At 32.0% G+C, this 19,632-nt stretch overlaps 3 protein-coding genes across 5 annotated transcripts in view; all 3 read left to right on the forward strand.

The window, feature by feature from the left end:
* On the forward strand, positions 1–9,877 carry LOC145313752 (uncharacterized). 3 transcript variants are annotated; one of them, XM_080153321.1, is made up of 14 exons: positions 1–199; positions 770–1,163; positions 1,350–1,404; positions 1,829–2,051; positions 2,175–2,277; positions 2,755–2,854; positions 3,295–3,433; positions 3,899–3,991; positions 4,445–4,553; positions 4,896–5,079; positions 5,514–5,670; positions 5,832–5,897; positions 6,685–6,955; positions 9,143–9,877. In XM_080153321.1, exons 1-14 carry the CDS (start codon positions 91–93, stop codon positions 9,366–9,368), a joined length of 2,229 nt encoding a protein of 742 aa, XP_080009447.1. In that variant the 5' UTR covers positions 1–90; the 3' UTR covers positions 9,369–9,877. The 3 variants fall into 3 exon arrangements, with proteins under 3 accessions (XP_080009447.1, XP_080009448.1, XP_080009446.1); XM_080153320.1 differs by having other exon boundaries at positions 4–199; positions 6,682–6,955; XM_080153322.1 differs by lacking the exon at positions 9,143–9,877 and having other exon boundaries at positions 6,669–6,824.
* Positions 9,845–13,388, forward strand: LOC145313754 (uncharacterized). The gene is made up of 2 exons (XM_080153323.1): positions 9,845–9,946; positions 11,503–13,388. The coding sequence occupies exon 2, from the start codon at positions 11,520–11,522 to the stop codon at positions 13,323–13,325; it is 1,806 nt and encodes a 601-aa protein (XP_080009449.1). The 5' UTR covers positions 9,845–9,946; positions 11,503–11,519; the 3' UTR covers positions 13,326–13,388.
* LOC145313751 (uncharacterized) overlaps positions 13,366–19,632 on the forward strand; it is a 15,368-nt gene continuing 9,101 nt past the window's right edge. The window contains exons 1-10 of the mRNA XM_080153319.1: positions 13,366–13,611; positions 14,183–14,270; positions 14,566–14,630; positions 14,936–14,999; positions 15,486–15,598; positions 15,986–16,040; positions 17,093–17,324; positions 17,663–17,825; positions 18,174–18,213; positions 18,893–18,955. Of these exons, the coding sequence (XP_080009445.1) occupies positions 13,397–13,611; positions 14,183–14,270; positions 14,566–14,630; positions 14,936–14,999; positions 15,486–15,598; positions 15,986–16,040; positions 17,093–17,324; positions 17,663–17,825; positions 18,174–18,213; positions 18,893–18,955 (1,098 nt within the window). The 5' untranslated portion in view covers positions 13,366–13,396. The remainder of the gene's footprint in view (positions 13,612–14,182; positions 14,271–14,565; positions 14,631–14,935; positions 15,000–15,485; positions 15,599–15,985; positions 16,041–17,092; positions 17,325–17,662; positions 17,826–18,173; positions 18,214–18,892; positions 18,956–19,632) is intronic.

Here is a 19,632-nt window from a genome sequence, read left to right on the forward strand (position 1 = left end):
TGTGTTGACACTTCATGCAAAACCTTTCCTCCGATTATTTTACGGCAAAACTGGTTTTAGAGTTTGGTGGGAAGATTCATTTTGAGTTCTATGCTTCCTCTTACAGATGAAAAGTTGACAATATTTTATAAAATGGACGAAGATATAAAAATCGAATTAAGCGAACTTACAGAATCATTGAACTGGAATAATTTTTCAGGTATTTTTTCGATTTTGCAATAATATTTGTAACTTAGTTTGTATTTGTATGTCTGTCCGCCCATCAGTAACTATGGCTTTGAAATTTTATTTTCTCGGCTGTTATTTAAGATTGCCTTTATGGTGAAGAGATCTATAACTCACTTTGTCTCTTTGGTCTAAACCATGATATTTTGTTAAGATTTCAGCAAGATAATTTTCTTATAATATTATTAATAAGCTTCCTTACTTTTAAGTTTAACAATTCTTATATAAACATAAAATAATGCATGTATATATTACATCAATGTGTCTGACGTCTGGTTTGATTTTTATAATTCTTGCTAACCACCGGACAGGTTTTGTGGAGGTTTCTCTTACCCTTTCAAGAGAAATCGCCCATAGAAAAGAAGTTCCCCCGAAATCAATGTTGTCTCTCTTTTCTTTAAAACTAAAAGTGCATGATCGATACCCCCCCCCCCCCCCCTGTTTACCTCAACTAAGGTGCTTCTAGAGACTTATAGAGGCGAAGCCCATGTACCTTTATAAATTAGTACCTTTACTGTATATAAATCTTTGATTATTTTTTTAGACCCTAAAAACAAACCACATTGCGTAGAGCGGGGAACTGGTAACGGCCGAGTTAATCAATACTACAGAGATGGTTACATAGAGGAACTAGAAAAAGAGATGAAAACTATGAAACAGAAAATGGGTGGCCAAACCAAGGCCATACAATCTAAAAACTCTAAAATTGAAGAATTGAAAGAAATGCTAAAAAAGAAGACAACGGATTTAAAAGCTTTAAAGTCTAAAAGTCACGAGAAGAATATTATAAAAACACACCTTGAGAAACATTGTACTCCCGCTCAAACAAGAAAATTGATGAACCCGGATTTTAATCATCAAAGAAAATATGAAGAATCAGATTTTATATTAGCCGCAGCTCTGAAGTCCATGTCCCCGGAAGCGTATAGATTAATTAGGTAGCTAATTTTTATTTGTTTAAGCATTAACAGTTGTGCCTTCAAATTCGATCAAAATATATGAAAAAGGTAAAAAAAATTTGATTTGATTGTTTTTGGAGAGTGAAAACCTATCATCATTATTTGTAAGTAATTTTAATTTGAGAATACAAAGTTTTGTAATTGTGATTATGTACATTATTTCAGGAGGAAGAGCATTTTATCCATACCAGGAAAAACCGTATTAAATCAATGGCTAAGGGTAAACTATACATTTTTTCTTTTTTTTTAAGTACTTAACATTTTTATAAAAAGAAAATAAAGGGTGTAAAAAATAATCTGATTTTAGTATCTAGCTTCATATGTTGTCATGCATTTCTTATGCCTATTAAAGGGAATAGTAGCTTTCGCAATATTACGCAAATTTGTAAGGAAGCTTCCAGTAAATTGCGCTTATTAAGTCTAACTGTTCTTAAAGTTGGCCTTCGCGTTTTTGGTATAGTTCTAATCTTGGCCGTTTTGAACCCTATTCTTACTTAAAGCATATTAAGATTGAATGCCCTACATAGTTATATGTATACTGTATAGTATATGAACGGATCATTAGTTTTTTCATAACAAAAGAAATAAGTTTTCATAAAAACTAAATAATCTAAATCTTGTTAGAATTGTTAATCTTGTTTCAGGAACACAAAGAATATGCCGGACTTTTTGTTGGTTGCAGGAAAGAGGAAGAGAATGGTGGCGAAAGTGAAGATGAAAATGAAAATAATTTTAATCTAATTTCATCAAATCCACAACTAAAACATTTTATGACTCATATACCTGATAAGATTGATATTAACGTGAAATCTGAAGTTGGTGGGTCTATTATACAGCTTAAGAAGAGATCTTTCCATCAAAGCATAGGTAGGTACTAGTTATCTCGCATATTCACCAATAGGTTTTGAAAGACTTGCCGTATCTTTTTCACCTCCTGATGAATTGCACACCACTGCATTTATGGATATTTTCATCCTTGTTTCCTTTTAGATTATTTCGACACTGGTCTTGGGAAGCTTAAGGACAAATCAGACTTTACTGCTATAGAACTTGCAATAGCTTTGCTCAGAGAAGCCATGCTTGCCCTTGGAACCAGGAAATAATACTTTAATCAAATCATTTATATTTTACTACAAAGGCATTCTTCACTTATATTAGATAATTTCATGCCGAGAATTGTAAATCAAAATCAGCAAATATTTTTTTTATATGTTGAACGATCAAAACATATTTTTTTGGTAAAATTTCTGACTTTTACCGTATCAATTTTAACCAGATGCGTGCAAAGGGGGATGTGTCCCTCCCCCTTGCATAATTAAGGGGGTTGTATAATTATATATCTATCCCTTATACCCCCGTCGACAAGGGTCTACCCCCTATGATATACCCCCCTGATACAGAGGTACTCTCCCTTTAAACTTACAGAGGGTGTTTGCTTTGCAAAATAAATTACACGCCACTGTTTTTAATAAACACAATGTCAAAGATATTTCTTGAGTTCGTCTTTTTTTATAACCATGTGTGGCCTTTTGTAGCAAAGCATTGCATCTTAATAAAAGTATTGAATTAACAGGGACAGTTTTTATCCAAAGTTAGAACTAGGAACGATGATACTTCATCTGTGCACGAGATCTGATAATTCCTCCGGTTTATTAAAATATTTCAAAGTGGTAAGTTTATTAAAGTTTAAATAAAAAATATAATTTGTTAAAGGATGAATAGGATCTGCTGCAGTTCACGGTAAATTGCTGATGGGATTGGTTATTTGTAAAAACTGTAAAACCTGTTTGGAAAGTTAAACTTAAGACAAATCTTGTACTTATTTTTTTCCTTTTTGTCAAATATTTGTGTATTTCAAATGGTTAGGTATGTCTTTTTGTAAAAATAAAATATAATTTTTACCTATCTGTTCCTTCAATTAAAAAATTGTCATTTGTGACCGTGAAAAAAAAGATTTTATGATTATTCTAATTAAATTTCCTAATAATTGTTTAGAGTTAAATATTTTTAAGTTTTTGTTTCTAAATATTTTACATAATTTATTTTCGGGATCTCTAAATAGTCCCTCCGCCTTCAATTATTACTTTTGCAATTTTCCTATTATATTTAGATAGAACGTGAAGCAGGAAAAGAGAATATAAAGTGGAATGATAGAGAATTATTATTAAGACTCCAAGAGAAAATATTAGAAAAAGTGAATTCTGGTTCTTTCAGCTATGATCCGTCCATATTACCTGACTTCATGAAAAAGGAACTGTTTCGTGCTATTTCTTTTAATGCTACCCATTGGATTTAGGCCTAGTCTCTACGGGCTTTACTTGTTTTTTAAAATCATTATATTAATAATTTTTAACCCCAATAATTCAGGAAGAGAGGGGATATTGTGCTGTAAATTATACTGTTTCCCAAAGTTTTAAGCTTTCTCATTTGTTAGAGCAGAAACCTGGATACCTACTTTTATAAGTTCTGAATTGGTTGGTTAAACATGCAGTATCATAACTTTCCAACTAATAATTTTAATATAACTAAAAAAGAGATAATTTTGTTAATTAAGGTAACCTAACCTTACCCCTGACATAAAGTAAAAAACCTTGAGTTTGTTTTCAATTTATTTCATAAATAGTGGCGGGGGGAGGGGGGGGGGGGGAATATAAGGCTCAACAGGGTACGTCATTGTAATCTTAATATATACTATGAAACTTAAAATACTAACCAGGATGACGAGATGATAGTGACAGATATGGAGGGTAACCCAGTACTACTCACCTATGTGGATATTTCTACTGGTCATACAACACTAGAACCAGGCAGGATTACAGATAGATAACATATATTCACAAATATTGAAATAACAAAAAAAGACAAATAATGATGAAGCTGCGAGTTTTTGAATAAAGAATTCAATCGGTAATAATGCCCAATCCTCATATAAAAGTAACAGGATGTCTAGCGTAAGACAGAGTAAAGCTTTTAGTATGCCCTTGGAAGGTTGATAACTATTGAGAGGGAGGGAGGCGGCCGGCGGGTGACCAACATTATCCAATAGAAAAATTCTCCTCATCCCCCCCCCCAAAAAAAAATAAATGTTTTTGTTTTATCAAAATTAAAGGATGGGGGTCGTCATTATTTCTTCCCACCCCCACCTTAAGTGACCTTAAAGGCCTTTACGGCCTAATCTCTAGTAAAAACGGTATATACCTAAATTATTTAAAGATATGTTTGCATACCTAACTTTTATCCTTAATTCCTGCAAATCTCAGGTTTAGAACAAAGTGCTGTGGAGGGGATGGTAAGTCTCTCAGCAGAAAAATTACATTCAGATGCATTTAAATCTCCAAAGAAAAGGACAGATAAGAATTTAGATACAAGGTTTGTTTGAGTGTCTTTAAATAAATTTTAATGTTTAGGCATTTAGATTCAGATATTATAAATTGAATTAATCAAATAGGATTTTTCCATAAACAATTTTTCTTAATTTATCAAGAAATTAAACTTTTAAAATCCAACAGGAAAGTATTTGGATAGTGATTTATTACTTTTTTATGCTTTTGTTAAACTTTATTGGCAGATTTAATTTGTTAATACTAAATTTCCCTGAAATTTATTGCGATCTCCGTTTAAGAAATCTTTCTGGAAATTCATACAAAAAAAGACATTCTTTCACTTTAGTATAAAGGACAATACAGAGACTTAACCTGCACTTTTTCCTAGATCTGAAGACTTGCGAACAAAAAAGAGGCTAAAACGCGATGAAATAATTAAAGAATTTGGTGAAGCTGTAATCAATTTCAATGCCAAGCTTGACTGTCGACTCTGTGATAAAAAGCTGGAATCTTATTCACTTTTAGATCAACATTTGTTTTCAGAACATCAGCAAGGAGCTCTATGTCAATTGGTGAGTATTTTATTACAATTTATAAGCAAATAAGTATGAATATCTAGGATTTTAAATGATAAGACAGTGGACGATGAATAGATGTAATTGTACAGCCCCAATGATGATAAAATTATTGATTGAAAAGTTTTATATTGCTAGTTTGAAACAACCAATCAAAGGTTTAGGTATTAAAGTACTTTAAGTTTTTAAGCCAATAAATGACGGATTGTATTGATAAAAGTTTGGGTAACATCTGTAGATTACAGTTAGTGGTAGAAACGTTTGGACACTCAAACTAAAGTTAGTCAATCAAAATTCAATAAGTTCCAAAATGGAAGCCAATGAAATAAAAACTTTGGGGTCTAGTGTAATAAACAGCCGAATGTCCCCTCCCTCCATGGATTTGGATAATTATAGTATCTCGAATAAAGCTTGATGTTATTATTTTTCAGTGCAAGATTGAAAACGAAAGTTATGAGTGCTACCACGAGCACTCTAAGCTGCATGCCTACACCTGTCAACATTGTAATAAACAGTTCAGGAGTGTACCTGACCTAAACAAACATCTGGACCTTCTACACTTACCCACTCAGTGTCCTGTATGCCTTAAGGAATTTATGATTAAAAATCCACGAAATAACGAATAAAAATAAAATTACCTACAAAATATTGCATTTTAATTTTGCTACACTACTGTGAGCCCAATTTTGCTCTATCTTAATTATAATTTGTGTAGAAAAGTGGATTTATTATATAAATATTATGACAACAGATTTGTGCCCATAAACATGGACTGAGCAGTCATATGACCCAATCTCATAGAAATAAAAATACAGGTTTTTGTACAATAAATATCATAATAAATCTTAGCCTTTTTTCAGTCAAAATTAAGGTTTTTCATCATCCACCAAAAAATAGTTAGGGTGTCTGTACCAAAAGATTTCACTAACAGTGATGTTTATCAAAGCTTATTTATTTCAATATTCACAATGATTTGTGAATAAACCAAAAAAAATATAGTTTTTCATCCTCTTATATGAAGTACCTAGTGTGTTATTATTGTCTCTAGATTATGATTGTGATAACTACTCAACCCATAGCGTTCTTTATTTTATTGAAGCTTGACATAGTTCCTAAGAAGAATATTAAGTTTTAGATTTAAATTTTGGTGTCGGTTTTAGGCTCTTTTTCTGTTTTACTTTCCATCCTTATAATAAAGTAACAGGATATACATTCTACGTGTCTGTGTGTTCCAAGGGATCTCACTAACCACTGAACCGATATGGTTCTCCTTTACATGGTAGCTTCTCATAGAACCTGGTAAGGTTTATAATTATTTTGGGGGAGAGTACCACCACCCTCCAAAGAGAAATCGCCCCTTAAAAAAGACCCCCCAAAGAGAAATCGCCAACCAAAGAAAAAATAGAATTAACTTAATTAAATTAATTCTTTTTAAATCTAAAAAAAACATTGTTGTTGAATTCAATGACCTCTTTCCATCTCAAGTGCCCCTAAAGGCCTTTAGGGGCGTAGCCACTAGTTGGTACATATGGAGCTTCTAAAAATTAGGGGTGCAACTGCTATTATCATATAAATTGTATAAAAAGATTTCACATCTAGAAGAACTTAAATGTACAAGATGTCAGTTCAAATCATTATCTAAAATTCAAATGATGAACCATTTCGAATCCAGCCACAAGCACAAGGATGTTCAGAGAGAACAACAACCAATAAATTTGACAAATCAAAGACCCGAAAAATCATACTTGTGTCCTATATGTAGTAAATCTTATGTAAATCAAATTGTTCTAGAGAAGCACATACAAACACATGGTGTTAATCAGTTTAGATGTTCTCTCTGCCAATTTAAGACGTTGGATGCTTCTAATCTAAGGTAATTATTTGTTGTGTTGTATTTTATTAGCAATCTTTTAGTCTGTCTGTTCTTCTGTTCAACTGAAACATTTAGGGGGTATTTTGGATGTCTTGGTTCTTATTTAAGACAAATGCAAGAAATCCTCCATAAATCTTTCTTAAAGTGATCGCGAATTAATTTTTTCACATGAAATTAATGTTAAAATTTGAGCAACAATTAAACTATGAGATAATAAGCTATTTCTTCGCTTGCAGATAAAAACAAAAAAATCAATACTTAGGAAATATTTTGGTAATAAACCTCTAATAATATTTGTCGACAAAATTCCATATATTTTATAAAATGATTAACCAATTTCCGATACGTTTGTGTTGGTATGAAGACAAAAGAAAAATTATTTCAATCGAATTGTGCAAAAAGTGAAAGCACATTATATTTGCTACACACTTACAGCAAAAGATTCATTTTACTAAAATATTTCCATAAAAATTAATATTCTTTTTTTTATGCCAATGAAAGATTAGTAATAACCCACACACACACATTAACACACCCCACTTATCTACACACACACACACACTACATAGTCTAACACACCCACACACACTTACAGCAAAAGATTAGTCATTTTACTAAAATATTTCCATAAAAATTAATATTCTTTTTTTATGCCAATGAAAGATTTATAATAACCAACACACACACATTGTCACACCACACGTATCTACACACTCACACACACTATGAAGTCTAACACTCATACACATTACACACACACACTCACTCACTCAGCCAAAAAGGCCCCCACTCTCCTCCTTCCTAATTACCTTTCTTACCAGGGAACTAAAGGCATAAGACAATGGCCGATAAATGAATGGATATCCAAAAGGAAAATATACACAAAATTACCCCTTTTGAGTGGTTTAAACATTTTGACACACAAAGTAATGAACCAACCAATAAAAATTAAATGAAAGTCCCCAAAGTAATATTTGTCATTTTTTAGGCAATATTTTTAAAGATTTATCTTCAATTGTCAGTTATCTACCTATATTACCCCGTCCCGTTTTAGAAAAATTTTGTTAAAATTTTTGCCCCCAGCCATAATATGGTTGATTTATGCAAAATAATGACCCATGCAAAATAGTTTTTTTGTAATGCAAAAATTGCAATGGTACAAGCACTGCAAAGTTTTTAACATTTGCAAAAAAGACCTGTTTTTAAAGCTCTTGTACCATCTCAATTTAAAAGATTTTTTACAAAATTTCAATTCTAGTGTGTTGATATAAACCTGAAATTTACCCAAAAAAATGGGGGCAGTCTCAATTATAACATATGAAGGACAAAGATGCAGCAAGTAATTTTCCAAAGTAAAAATTGCCAAATTTCATACATTAATAATTGGGTTAAGCCAGATTGGACGGATACGGATATCCGACTGATTCAAAATGCTGGATATCCGGTATTCAGGTTTATATTGACACACTAGAATTGAAATTTTGTGAAAATCTTTAAAATTGAGATGGTACAATCTTTTTAAAATCTGCATAGAGACAGTTTTTAAAGCTTTTGTTCCATCTCAATTTTAAAGATTTTCACAAAATTTCAATTCTAGTGTGCCAATATAAACCTGAATACCGGATATCCAGCATCTTAAATCAGTCGAATATCTGTATCCGTCCAATCCGGCCAAACCCTATTGTTTGTGTATGCAATTTGGCAATTTTTACTTTGTCCTTCATATGTTAAAATTGAGACTGTCCCCATTTTTTTTGGTAAATTTCAGGTTTATATCGACACACTAGAATTGAAATTTTGTAAAAATCTTTTAAATTGAGATGGTACAAGAGCTTTAAAAACAGGTCTTTTTGCAAATTTTAAAAACTTTGCAGTGCTTGTACCATCGCAATTTTTGCATTACAGAAAAACTATTTTGCATGGGTCATTATTTTGCATAAATCAACCATATTATGGCTGGGGGCAAAAATTTTAACAAAATTTTTCTAAAATGGGACGGGGTAACCTATATATATAATGTTATTTGCAAATTCACAGCCACTTTAATTAGATTTTATTTTTATTTAGCTTGTAAGTTTAAGAAAATATTTTTTAGACATTGTTTGGGGTTTTTACTCTGTGTGCAACTATTTTTTTTATTTCAAAAAGGTATCAGTTCTGATTAAAACTAATCTTGTTACAATTCAGGGAACATATGAGAATCCATATTAGTCATAAAGCTGTGAGAAACAAGGACAATCCTAACCCCAAATCTCCATCTACAAGCAGAACAACAATAAATGCATCACAAGTGCTGCCTGAATTTAGAATAACCCAGACAGAAGTAATGAGAGAAGCAGATCAGGATATTGCTGATGAGTATACTGTAACTACTATTGAAGTTGAGGCTAATGATGATGTCACAGAAAAATGAGATCAGGCCTCATAAGAATGGTGGAAAACTCATTTATTTACATTTTTATCTAAAATACTAAACCAGGATGACAACATCTATAGGCAGCTAAGCTAAGAAAAATCATGGAATGGACAAACGGATAAAATATATCATATGCAAAAATTCAACAATGAAAAACCTTTTAAAAGTAAGCTTTATATTAGACAGAGGGACATAACATAGATGTATATATGTAAAAGGAATCTTCACTAAAGATTTATCTATCTTTCTTCAAAAGCAGCCGAGAAAATCACATTTACCTGATGGTATTACTGACTGACTGACAAACAGACAAAGTAAATTAAAAAGTACATTAGCTACTAAAAAATTATATACCTTAATACTTAGTTTTAGTACCTACACAAATTAAAATATTCTAGTTTAAATTATTAATTATTCGTTAAATACTTTCACATGTTCTACATTTCTGGATGTTACTTTGCTTATAAACGATTTATAATGTTATTTATTGGAGACTATTTTCAGAATTTTTGAAATGGCTGAATACTAAAGAAACATAGAGATCAAACAGATTGTATTACTGTTGAATACTGAAGGTAATGTTGGTTTCATTTTAGAAGTTTTATTAAAAGGTTAATTTTTTATGAGGCCCTCCACTTACAGATGTGCTTACTCTTAGAGTAAGGAGGGCCGGGGCTATTTTCGGTATTGGGTTGATCCGGTAATTTTTGACCTATGTACTTTCATAAAATGACATTTTTCTCCACGTTCCTGTCGGATGAAAGAAAAAACATAAAAGCAAAGTTGTTTGTTATTACCTAACTTGGCTACAATAATGTAAAAAATGATTTTTTTGTGAGATAAATTTTAAGGATATTAGTTATTAGGTCTCGAAGACGGCCGAATTTTTTTTATTGAAAATTTTTCAGTAGGTTTGTAAAGATCGACCTACACAAATAATTGGTAAGAGATTGAGCTTTCAGGTCAAAACAGGATTAACTAAGAATTGCCTGCTCTATCCACATCCGTTGAGAACGGTAAAAAGTGTTAAAAATAGGGATGGGAATCCGTCGAATTTTTGGGCCGGATTCGGATTCCGGATTCTGAAGGAATCCGTCAAAAAAAGTGACGGATTCTTGCGGATTCCGGATTCTTATTTTTGGCGGATTCCGGATTCGGATTCTGGATTCTAGCAGTATTTTAAAAGGCCGTCCGTCACAGAGGGATAGCTTTTTTCATTAATTTAACACTATGTTACTTGGTTGAAGCCTTGATTTGTTTAAAGTGTTAAAGTGTTAAACATTTACATCACATTAGTAATTATTAAAATTTGTTATGTACAAAAAAATTTAAGAGGGAGTTGTAAGAAAAAACTCAAGACGGTAATTTTAGCCTACCAATTTAGAATCCGGAATCCGCTATAAAAAACGGATTCCGGATCCGGATTCCAAAATAGGCCGAAAATTGGGCAAATTCCGGATTCGGATTCCGGATCCGGATTCCCATCACTAGTTAAAAACCTTGTTTTTTTTTAATTTTAGATGATATATCTAATAAGTGTTATTAAAAGGGGGGGGGGGGGGTTAATGCAACCATCTCGTAATCAATGTATAAATGGCACTTAGAATTCGAATTTTGATCTGAAATTTTACATGAGTAATCCTTGGTAGGTCTATTTTCCCTAAATCGAACAAAAAGTTGGAAAAGTAGCGGCTAACGGCTGGCGGCTCATACGTATAGCCATTTGTTGGGTATTTTCAAGCGAAATCCATCACGAAACCTCTCTCCATATAATGCTCTTTTCCAATCCAAAACGTTTTCAAACAGTTATAGCCGGTAGTTGCTGGTATTAGAAATCTAAAAAATGTTTTTTTTTGTATCATTTCACATGATTTAAAGCAAAAATATGTTTCAAAAAGTTGATTTCTACGTAATTTATGACCAATTTGCCCTAAAAATAGCCAAAAAACGGCTAAACGGCTGAGCCTTTAGCCGTTACTTTTTAATCTTTTTTTTCGATTTAGGGAAAATAGACCTACCAAGGATTACTCATGCAAAATTTCAGATCAAAATTCGAATTTTAAGTGCCATTTATACATTGATTACGAGATGGTTGCATTAAAACCCCCCCCTTATATTGTTTCCTTTCTAGATTGTCAGTCAGTCAGCATGAAGACCAAGAGACTTCATGATAATGAAAACCAGACTTCTGAGAAGGGTGACAAAGTTCCCAGGCTTGATCATGTTCCTTTACAAAGTATTAACAATTTTGGAGATGGTATGCTTGGTCTCTTACCCAATGACGTTTTAGAGCACTTACTTGTCAAATATCTGAGTCCAGCTGATAAAAAGAATCTTAAACTTGCCTCTAGAACTTGTGAAAATCGTGTCATGGCCCTGGATAGAAAACACATGAGAAAATGGAAGATTGAATTAAATGATGAGAGACAGGATTATCAAGATACAATTTTACCTTTGATGAAAGCTAAACTGAGACATGCAGCTTCTGGGAATCTAGAGAAGATTCAGCTTTCTGTTGTAATGGATCCTAATAATATGAGTTATGGTGAACATTACTTGGAAAGGTTGCTAATGTATGCTGATACTGTTATCAATCATTGGAAAGATAATATCACTAAGCTTGATATGTGTGTTTCTGGCTCAGAATTCTTTATGCTTGATCCAACTATTAAGCTAAGCAACCACAAAAGTCTTAGCCTTAAGAATTATTCTTATGTTTATACTGCAACTTCTGAGCTTGTTGACTTTGGTTTAGAATCTGTATGTTCAGGCTTTATTGAGAAGCATGCTGACACTCTTGAAAATCTTAAACTAATTAGTTTAGAAGTAAAAATCTCCAGAAAACTACGGCTCAAAACATTTGAATCACATGAAATAGATGTACTGTCTGTGTTGAAACAATGTAACACAACTCTTGAAACCTTAATATGGATGAGATCAGATACAAGAACTGAAATTGAGAATCCTGAATTTAAAGATTTGAAATTGCAATTGAAAGAATTGGAAACCAATCTTCAAACAAATGCCATCAATGTGATAAAAACATGCAAAACAACTTTAGAAAAGTTAAAACTATTCCATTGGAGAAATTATGACTTAGCAATGGAAATTGAATCAGTTGGGCTAGAATTGAAACAGTTTGAAGCATACTTTTGCACAAAAGCTTTAATTATAGCCTTTTTAAAGGCATCAAATTCAACTATTGAGGATCTTAAAGTTCATTCTCTTGATGACCTTTTTCAAACGTACTCCTGCAGAGATCTTGTCCTCAAAAACTTGAGCAAACTTTCTATAACATTTTCCTGCATTTGGCTAGTTCAATTTCTAATACAATCAGCTAAAGACACGCTCACAGAATTAGATCTGGGTGTCATTACAATCCTAGGGCGGAACAGTCCAAAGTTGCCCAAATTGAAGATATTAAAATGTATGTCAATGTCTTCAGAGTGTGTTACCTCTCTACTGGAAGCTACCAAGGACTCCTTAGAGGAGTTACACCTGTTTGAGATAAATGATATTGTTAGTTTCGACTTAAATGTTCCTCAACTATTTCTCAAGAAACTTTGTTTTTACCGCCAACGCAGTACCAGACTAGCATCAATTCTAATTGAATCATCAGCATCAACTCTTAAAGAGGTGGAACTTAATGAAATTGAAGTTGATTATGAAGGTGAAGTCATCACAAGTCCAGAAACTACCCTAAGCTTGACAAGATTTATGGCCCGCCATGTTCAACCTGAAATTGTATTCCAAGTTCTAAGATCATCATCACAAACCTTACGAGACTTGAAACTTGAATACATAGATCCTCTTAATGAAAACATTCATTATACTGATTTGAATCTTAACCTTACAAGGCTGGTCGGAACTCATGTGTATGAAAATGTTGTGGAACACATCTTGGATTCACAGCAGAAACCTATCAATGTTTTGTTGTTAGAAAATATAATATGATTGACCTTCTCTAAAAAGGTTTTCAAATATTTTTTTTTATACTTTTGAATATTTTTTTCAGAACTTTAAAAATGGTGGACACTGAAAATTTTAAATTTGGAAGTAAACCAAAATCTACAAAGAAAATTACAAAAGTTGGAAGAAAAACGAAAGTAAACTCCAATGCCAGCTTTACCATAGTTTATAAAAAGCTAGCTGCAGTAAAAGCTCCCACTGAAAGAAATGTTGATGTTGGTAAAACCTATACTCAGACAGGGTGTGGGGATGGTGATGTACTTCGTTATGTCAGGGATGCTGTTTATTTTGATTTATATGAAACTACAAAAAAAAATACTGATAGGACTAGGTATCATAGTGTTTAATTTAAGCTCAATTTTTTAATAAGTTGACAGGATAAAAATAAAAATAATATGATTTTTTCAAATATCTTCATTTTCAATAGCAGTTATGTTCCTTAAGGCCTCAGTTCTAGGGACACTTATGGGAGGATAAGGGTGGGGGGGTAATAGTCCACTCCAGGGACGTTGAAGCTTTGCATTATAAGGACCATAATAAGAGTTTCAAAGTTTTGATGGAGGTAATATAATGTATTTTTTTTAATATTCAAGGGGTGAGGGAGAAATGACGGATTCAAAGTTTGAGGTAGATGAAAACCCATTTATCCCCTCCGATATGTACGTCCCTGATCGACGCTACCCCAAAATTAATTATAAACATTCCCTGGACCAATGAGAAATCTCTCCGTAAAATTAAACCATTATTATTGGACCAGTGTTTAGCTAGATAAGTACAAAGAGACAGACATTCACAGATAGACATCCTGTTACTTTCATATAGGAATAAACACTTTTATCAAACAGGGATGAATATATAACAGAATTAGAAGAAGAAAATAAGAAATTAAGGTTGAAAGTCGGAGTCCAACTCAACAGTATAAATTCTAAGGTAAGATTTTGTTTTTACTTTTTTTGGAGCTACTTGCTTAGCCCCTAGCCCCTAGGGTAAGGAAGTGGATGTAAAGAAAATAGCCAAAAACCAAACCAAGTCATTTGTCAAGCTTCCCTGAAAAATACAACCAATTCAGACAAGCATTTTAAATCTTAGATCTTAAACTTAAAGACTAAAAACCTTACTAGGATTGGATTAGAGATTAGATTAACAACAACAAATTTCTTTCTACATTGAAATATTTGAACTTTTATATTTTCAAGAACATAGGTAATTTTTTAATATTTTAAAGGAAAAACATATAAAAGCTGCGCAGAATGAGAAGAAAATTTTGAAAAATGAATTAAGAACATTAAGGTAATGAAAAGAGCGCAGAATATTTTTGAGATGAATTGAAAATTGCTGGTTTGGGGGGGGGGGTTGTTTTTTATTGCTTTGGGTTAAGTTAGGTTAGGTTAGGATTTATTGGAAACTGGTTAATCTCACAGGGTTTGGGCACTGCAGTGTTGGGGCTCCCCTCATGAGTTTAGTAAGGATTTTAAATTTAATTTAAAAGAAGGCACTTTTAGAGGAAAGCACTTTAAATTTCACCTTGATTATTTCTGCAGATAATATTTTAATTATTTAATATCATTTGTTTTAAAACTTATTTGTTTAAATAGATCTAAAGCGTATAAGAAGAATGTAATTCGAAGTCACTTAGAACAACACTGCACAACTGCACAGGCATCAGAGTTAACTTTTATTAATGGGGGGGGGGGGGGAGGCATTGGAATGTAATTTATACTGGTCCTTAAATTCCTCTTATTTGTTGACTGGAAAACTTTGAGGAGGTTTTACTAAATCTTGATAAAGTTGTTCAAACTGTAAAAATAATCTTAATCTACAGAAGGGATAATTTGTTATTTGGAATATGCATCAATTTATCGTCTATTTCGTATCCCTTAAAAACCCCTGATTTCTATGTATTAGATAATTGTTATATGAAAGATTTATTTGATAATCGATTTATTTAGTTGGATGTTGCACCAGATTTTAATGTACTCTAGTAAAGTGATACTCCCAGTTGGCTGAAATAATGTTAGGCCCCCCCCGCCCAATTCTTTTCCGTCCTACTGAGGTTCATATTAGCTACCTAAATTGACGAAAAGTTATGCCCTATCAATATATCCAACAATTCTATATCCATTACTCTGATACCTCGTGTGGCAGGCAAGTAAACTGATGAAGCCTGAAAAGAAATATTACCGCAAGTTCACCGATGATGACATGAAGCTGGCTGCACAGCTCAGGTCCATGTCCAGAGAGGCATATCACCTTGTCAGGTAAGCCTTTACATAAAATTGTAGCTTAGTATCTTGCTAACTGCTGGATCGATATCGTTCAACTTTTATGCAGTAAAACTTCATAAAGGCCCAAGAAAGATTTATAACTTAAAAAAATATCCACTGCTTAATTTTCAAAAATAAAATTTTGAAATTAATGGAAACTTACTCCTCCCCCTAGGCCTCTAGGAGCGTAGCCAATAGTTAATGAAGATTTAGTACTTGTTTTCTGTGAGATGAATGTTCGATGTATGGCCTAAAACAACTTTATATTTAAAAATGTTGGTTACAAAAATCTATTTTATCGTGCTGTTTATCGGGTTTGTTGTTTTAAATTCTTGAAGGTCTACGGAGTTATCTAAATAATATTAGTTTATGCTTATTTAGACAGAAAAGTATATTGTGCATTCCTGGAAATAAGACACTCAATACTTGGTTAAAGGTAAATATTTTATATACAAATCTTACTTAGGTATAACCAGGGGGAGGACCTGACTTAAATTACATTGGTACCCAAAGTTTCATATACAAATTATTACATTTATTGGTTTAAGAGCTTTAGGTATTTTAATTGGTTGATCAAAACTTATCAACCAATAATTTTAAGTGAAGAAAGGAAAATTTTGTTTATCATCATTAGAAATGCCTATAGATTTAACATCTATTGTATTATCCCTAAAGATCCCTTGTTATAACATAGAATTAACATAGCTACCACCGTTAATTTGGACATGTTAGAATTGTCCTATCGATTTGAAACTGTGTTATTTCTGATTATTGATTTTTTCTGTTACTTATAATACCTATGATTTAGAATTGTTATCTCTAAAATCGTTACCAAAAATCGTGTTATTTAATATTTTTTAACAACTAATTTTTACATGATATAGATATCCTATTCATCTAAATTGTAGATTAATGATTCCTTGGACAACATAGTACAATAATTTTAGCAAACCATCTCTATAATCAAGTCCTGGAAATGTAGTATGTTCTCAAACAATATCCTGAAATTAAGCAAAGGGAACTATCCACGAACGAGAGCAAGTGATTCTAAGCACCTTCCAGCATTGAGCCATAGTATTTTTTAGTGAATATAATAGGTTTATTTTTAATACTTGGTTTATCGACTAAAAAGTTAGGGTTCACCATTGTTTTATATGAAATAAACTTTGAAATGTAAAGCATTTTTTGATGCAATATCAACAAACGCTTTGTTAAGTTCAAAACACAAAATAAAACAACACGGCAGAAAAGAAAAATGCTGTAAATTGCAAAAGTACAATAATCAAACTGTTCACAATATTACAAGTTATCAATTCTTTTTTTTAAATATACATTTTTAATCAAAATAATATACTTTTGCATTAAGCTTTTAAACAACAGTTTGAACTCATCAAAACATTTGATGATATTGCACCAAATAATACTTGCCTAACATTTCAAGGTTTTTTTCATATAAAACTATGGTGAAACTTAACTGTTTTTGTTAAGGACCATCCTGAATTCAAAGTTGAAAGTCACAACGAATCAAACTCAGCCATCCAAAAACAATTAGAAACTGGAAACTTAAACCATAATAATTCGATTGTTGACAATAACATAAAAAATCCAATTCTAAAAAAGTTTTTATACAAGAAACCAATGAAAATAGATGTCAATGTAAAAAGTGATTTAAGTGATTCAATTCTTCAATTAAAGAAGAAGTCGTTCTACCAAACAATAGGTAAGATTGATATATATGTAGATTAAATGATAAGTATTTAAATATCAAACATTTATTTTGTGGAGAAGCTGCTCTATGTGTTTTCTGCGTTAGTCTGTCGATTAACCTTTGGGAGGGGGAAGGTATCCTCCCCCAAAATAGTTATAACACTTCCCTGGACGTGTAAGAAGCTTCATTATAAAGGAGAACCATATCGGTAAAGTTGTTATCAAGATCACAACCTAAAGACAACAAACTGACTGACATTATGTTACTTATATTTATATAAGGATGTGAAATATAATTTTTTATATTTAGGTTTAATCTTATTAGACGTAATGGTTTTCGTTTCTATTTAGATTATTTTGACACAGAGTTAGGTGTTCTCAACAACAAAGAATCTCCAAGTCTATCAGATTTTGCCATAAGTTTGCTTAGAGAGATTTTGTTAGAACTAGGACAGAGCAACAAACTTTATCCAAAACTAAGACTAGGAACATTTCTTTTACATCTGGGAACCAGGTAAATTGATCATTCACTTCACTATTAAACTACTATTGAACTTGTTTGAATTTATTTCCCTCCCCCTTTCTAAATGCATTACCTATTCAATTTATATGATTAAAATAGATAGGGTTCTACTTGAATTTCTTCCCCTTAGAAAATTTAAATTCCTGCTGTTCTGGAAATAGAAGCATGATGATATTGGTTCTGGGCATTTTTAGCAAGCTATTTTGCTCCCTCCCTTCATTCTGCAAGACCAATGAAAAAGGTTTCTAACTCTCCTACTTGGGTTATATACCTTAAATCTAGGGGTACAGCCGATAGTTAATTTTACAATAGCTCTTTTAATTTGTTCTTATATTTTAGAGCAACTGAATTTTCTGGACTTTACAATTACTACAAATTGGTAAGCGAAGAATTCTCTTCTCATCAAATATTTTTTCTGTTGTTGGGTTGACTATAATTTTATAATGTATATTGTATAGTGATAACATACTTCCCAGGGAGGGTGGGGACATTGTGGACTGTAAATTACACTAGTACCTAAATTTGTTTTCTTATTTAATGGTTAAAAACTTTGGGTACTTTAATAATGTCCAAACTTTCCTTGACATATTTACTGGGAGAAAGTGGACACTGTGGACTATAAATTACAGCTACACTAGTACCTAAATTTTTATAACCACGTATCCAAAGTTTTATTACAACATTTTCTTATTTGTTTGCTAAAAGCTTTGGGTAATTAAATAGAATTTTGCAGCGTCACTGTCCAAACTTTCCTAGACCTATTAACTGGGAGAAAGGGGACATTATATGGGTACTCAGAGCTTTTTAACCACGTTATGTAATTTATTGGCCCAATAACTCTGGATAATATTTTTTAATTTATTGGTTGCTCCAAACTAATGTCTAAACTTTCCGACCAATAATTTTAATCTACAGAATCCACCCCCTTTGTCCCATCACCCCCCCCCCCATCCCTACTGGATGAATGAACTTACAAATAAAAAAACACTATTAGCAACCTAAATTGACGATAAATTTTCCCCTATCAATATATCCACTTATAACATATCCATTTGTAGATAGAACGAGAAGCAGGCAAAGAAAATATTAGTTGGACTGACTTTAAATTAATAAGTTCAATTCAGGAATATTTTCATTAATAACATCAGATAGAATATATTATTATTATTAGTAATTTCTATAGCTATTTCCTAGTATAATTTGTCGGAATCAATCCGTTATAAAGGGTGAGCAAAAAAAAAATGCGTAGATTTTTAAAATTCAAATTGCGCGGCTTGTGTAAATAGTAGAAAAATGTTACGCATATCGTTAGAACCGCTAAGAAGTCTATTTTTTGGTAAAATATAAAAATGATTCCTCTGCTACGTATAGTCAGGGAACTATGTGTTAAAATGTCCCAACTGGCTTAAAACTTTACTTGCGAGTAAATCATAAAAGATTGAATTAAAGGTTATGCAAGTAAAAATACGTACATTTTTAAAATTCTAATTGCTCGGCCTGTGTTAATGGTAGAAAAATGTTTTGCATACCAATGGAATCGCTATAAACTCTATTTTTGGGAAATATAAGAATTATTCACGTGCTACGTATAATTTATGAGCTATGTGTTAGAATGTCCCAACTGACTTAAAACTCAAAAAAAAATATTTTCACGTTTCTCACATTTATCAATACAGCTCCTAAACTAGAAATAGCACAAAAATCGTACTTATATTTCCAAAAAATATAATTTATGACGGTTCTAACGATATACATAGCATTTTTCTACTATTCACACAAGCCGAGCAGTTTGAATTTT

The sequence above is a fragment of the Acartia tonsa genome, chromosome 3, assembly GCF_053477335.1.
Source record: "Acartia tonsa isolate MP-2025a chromosome 3, ASM5347733v1, whole genome shotgun sequence".
NCBI lineage: Eukaryota > Metazoa > Arthropoda > Copepoda > Calanoida > Acartiidae > Acartia > Acartia tonsa.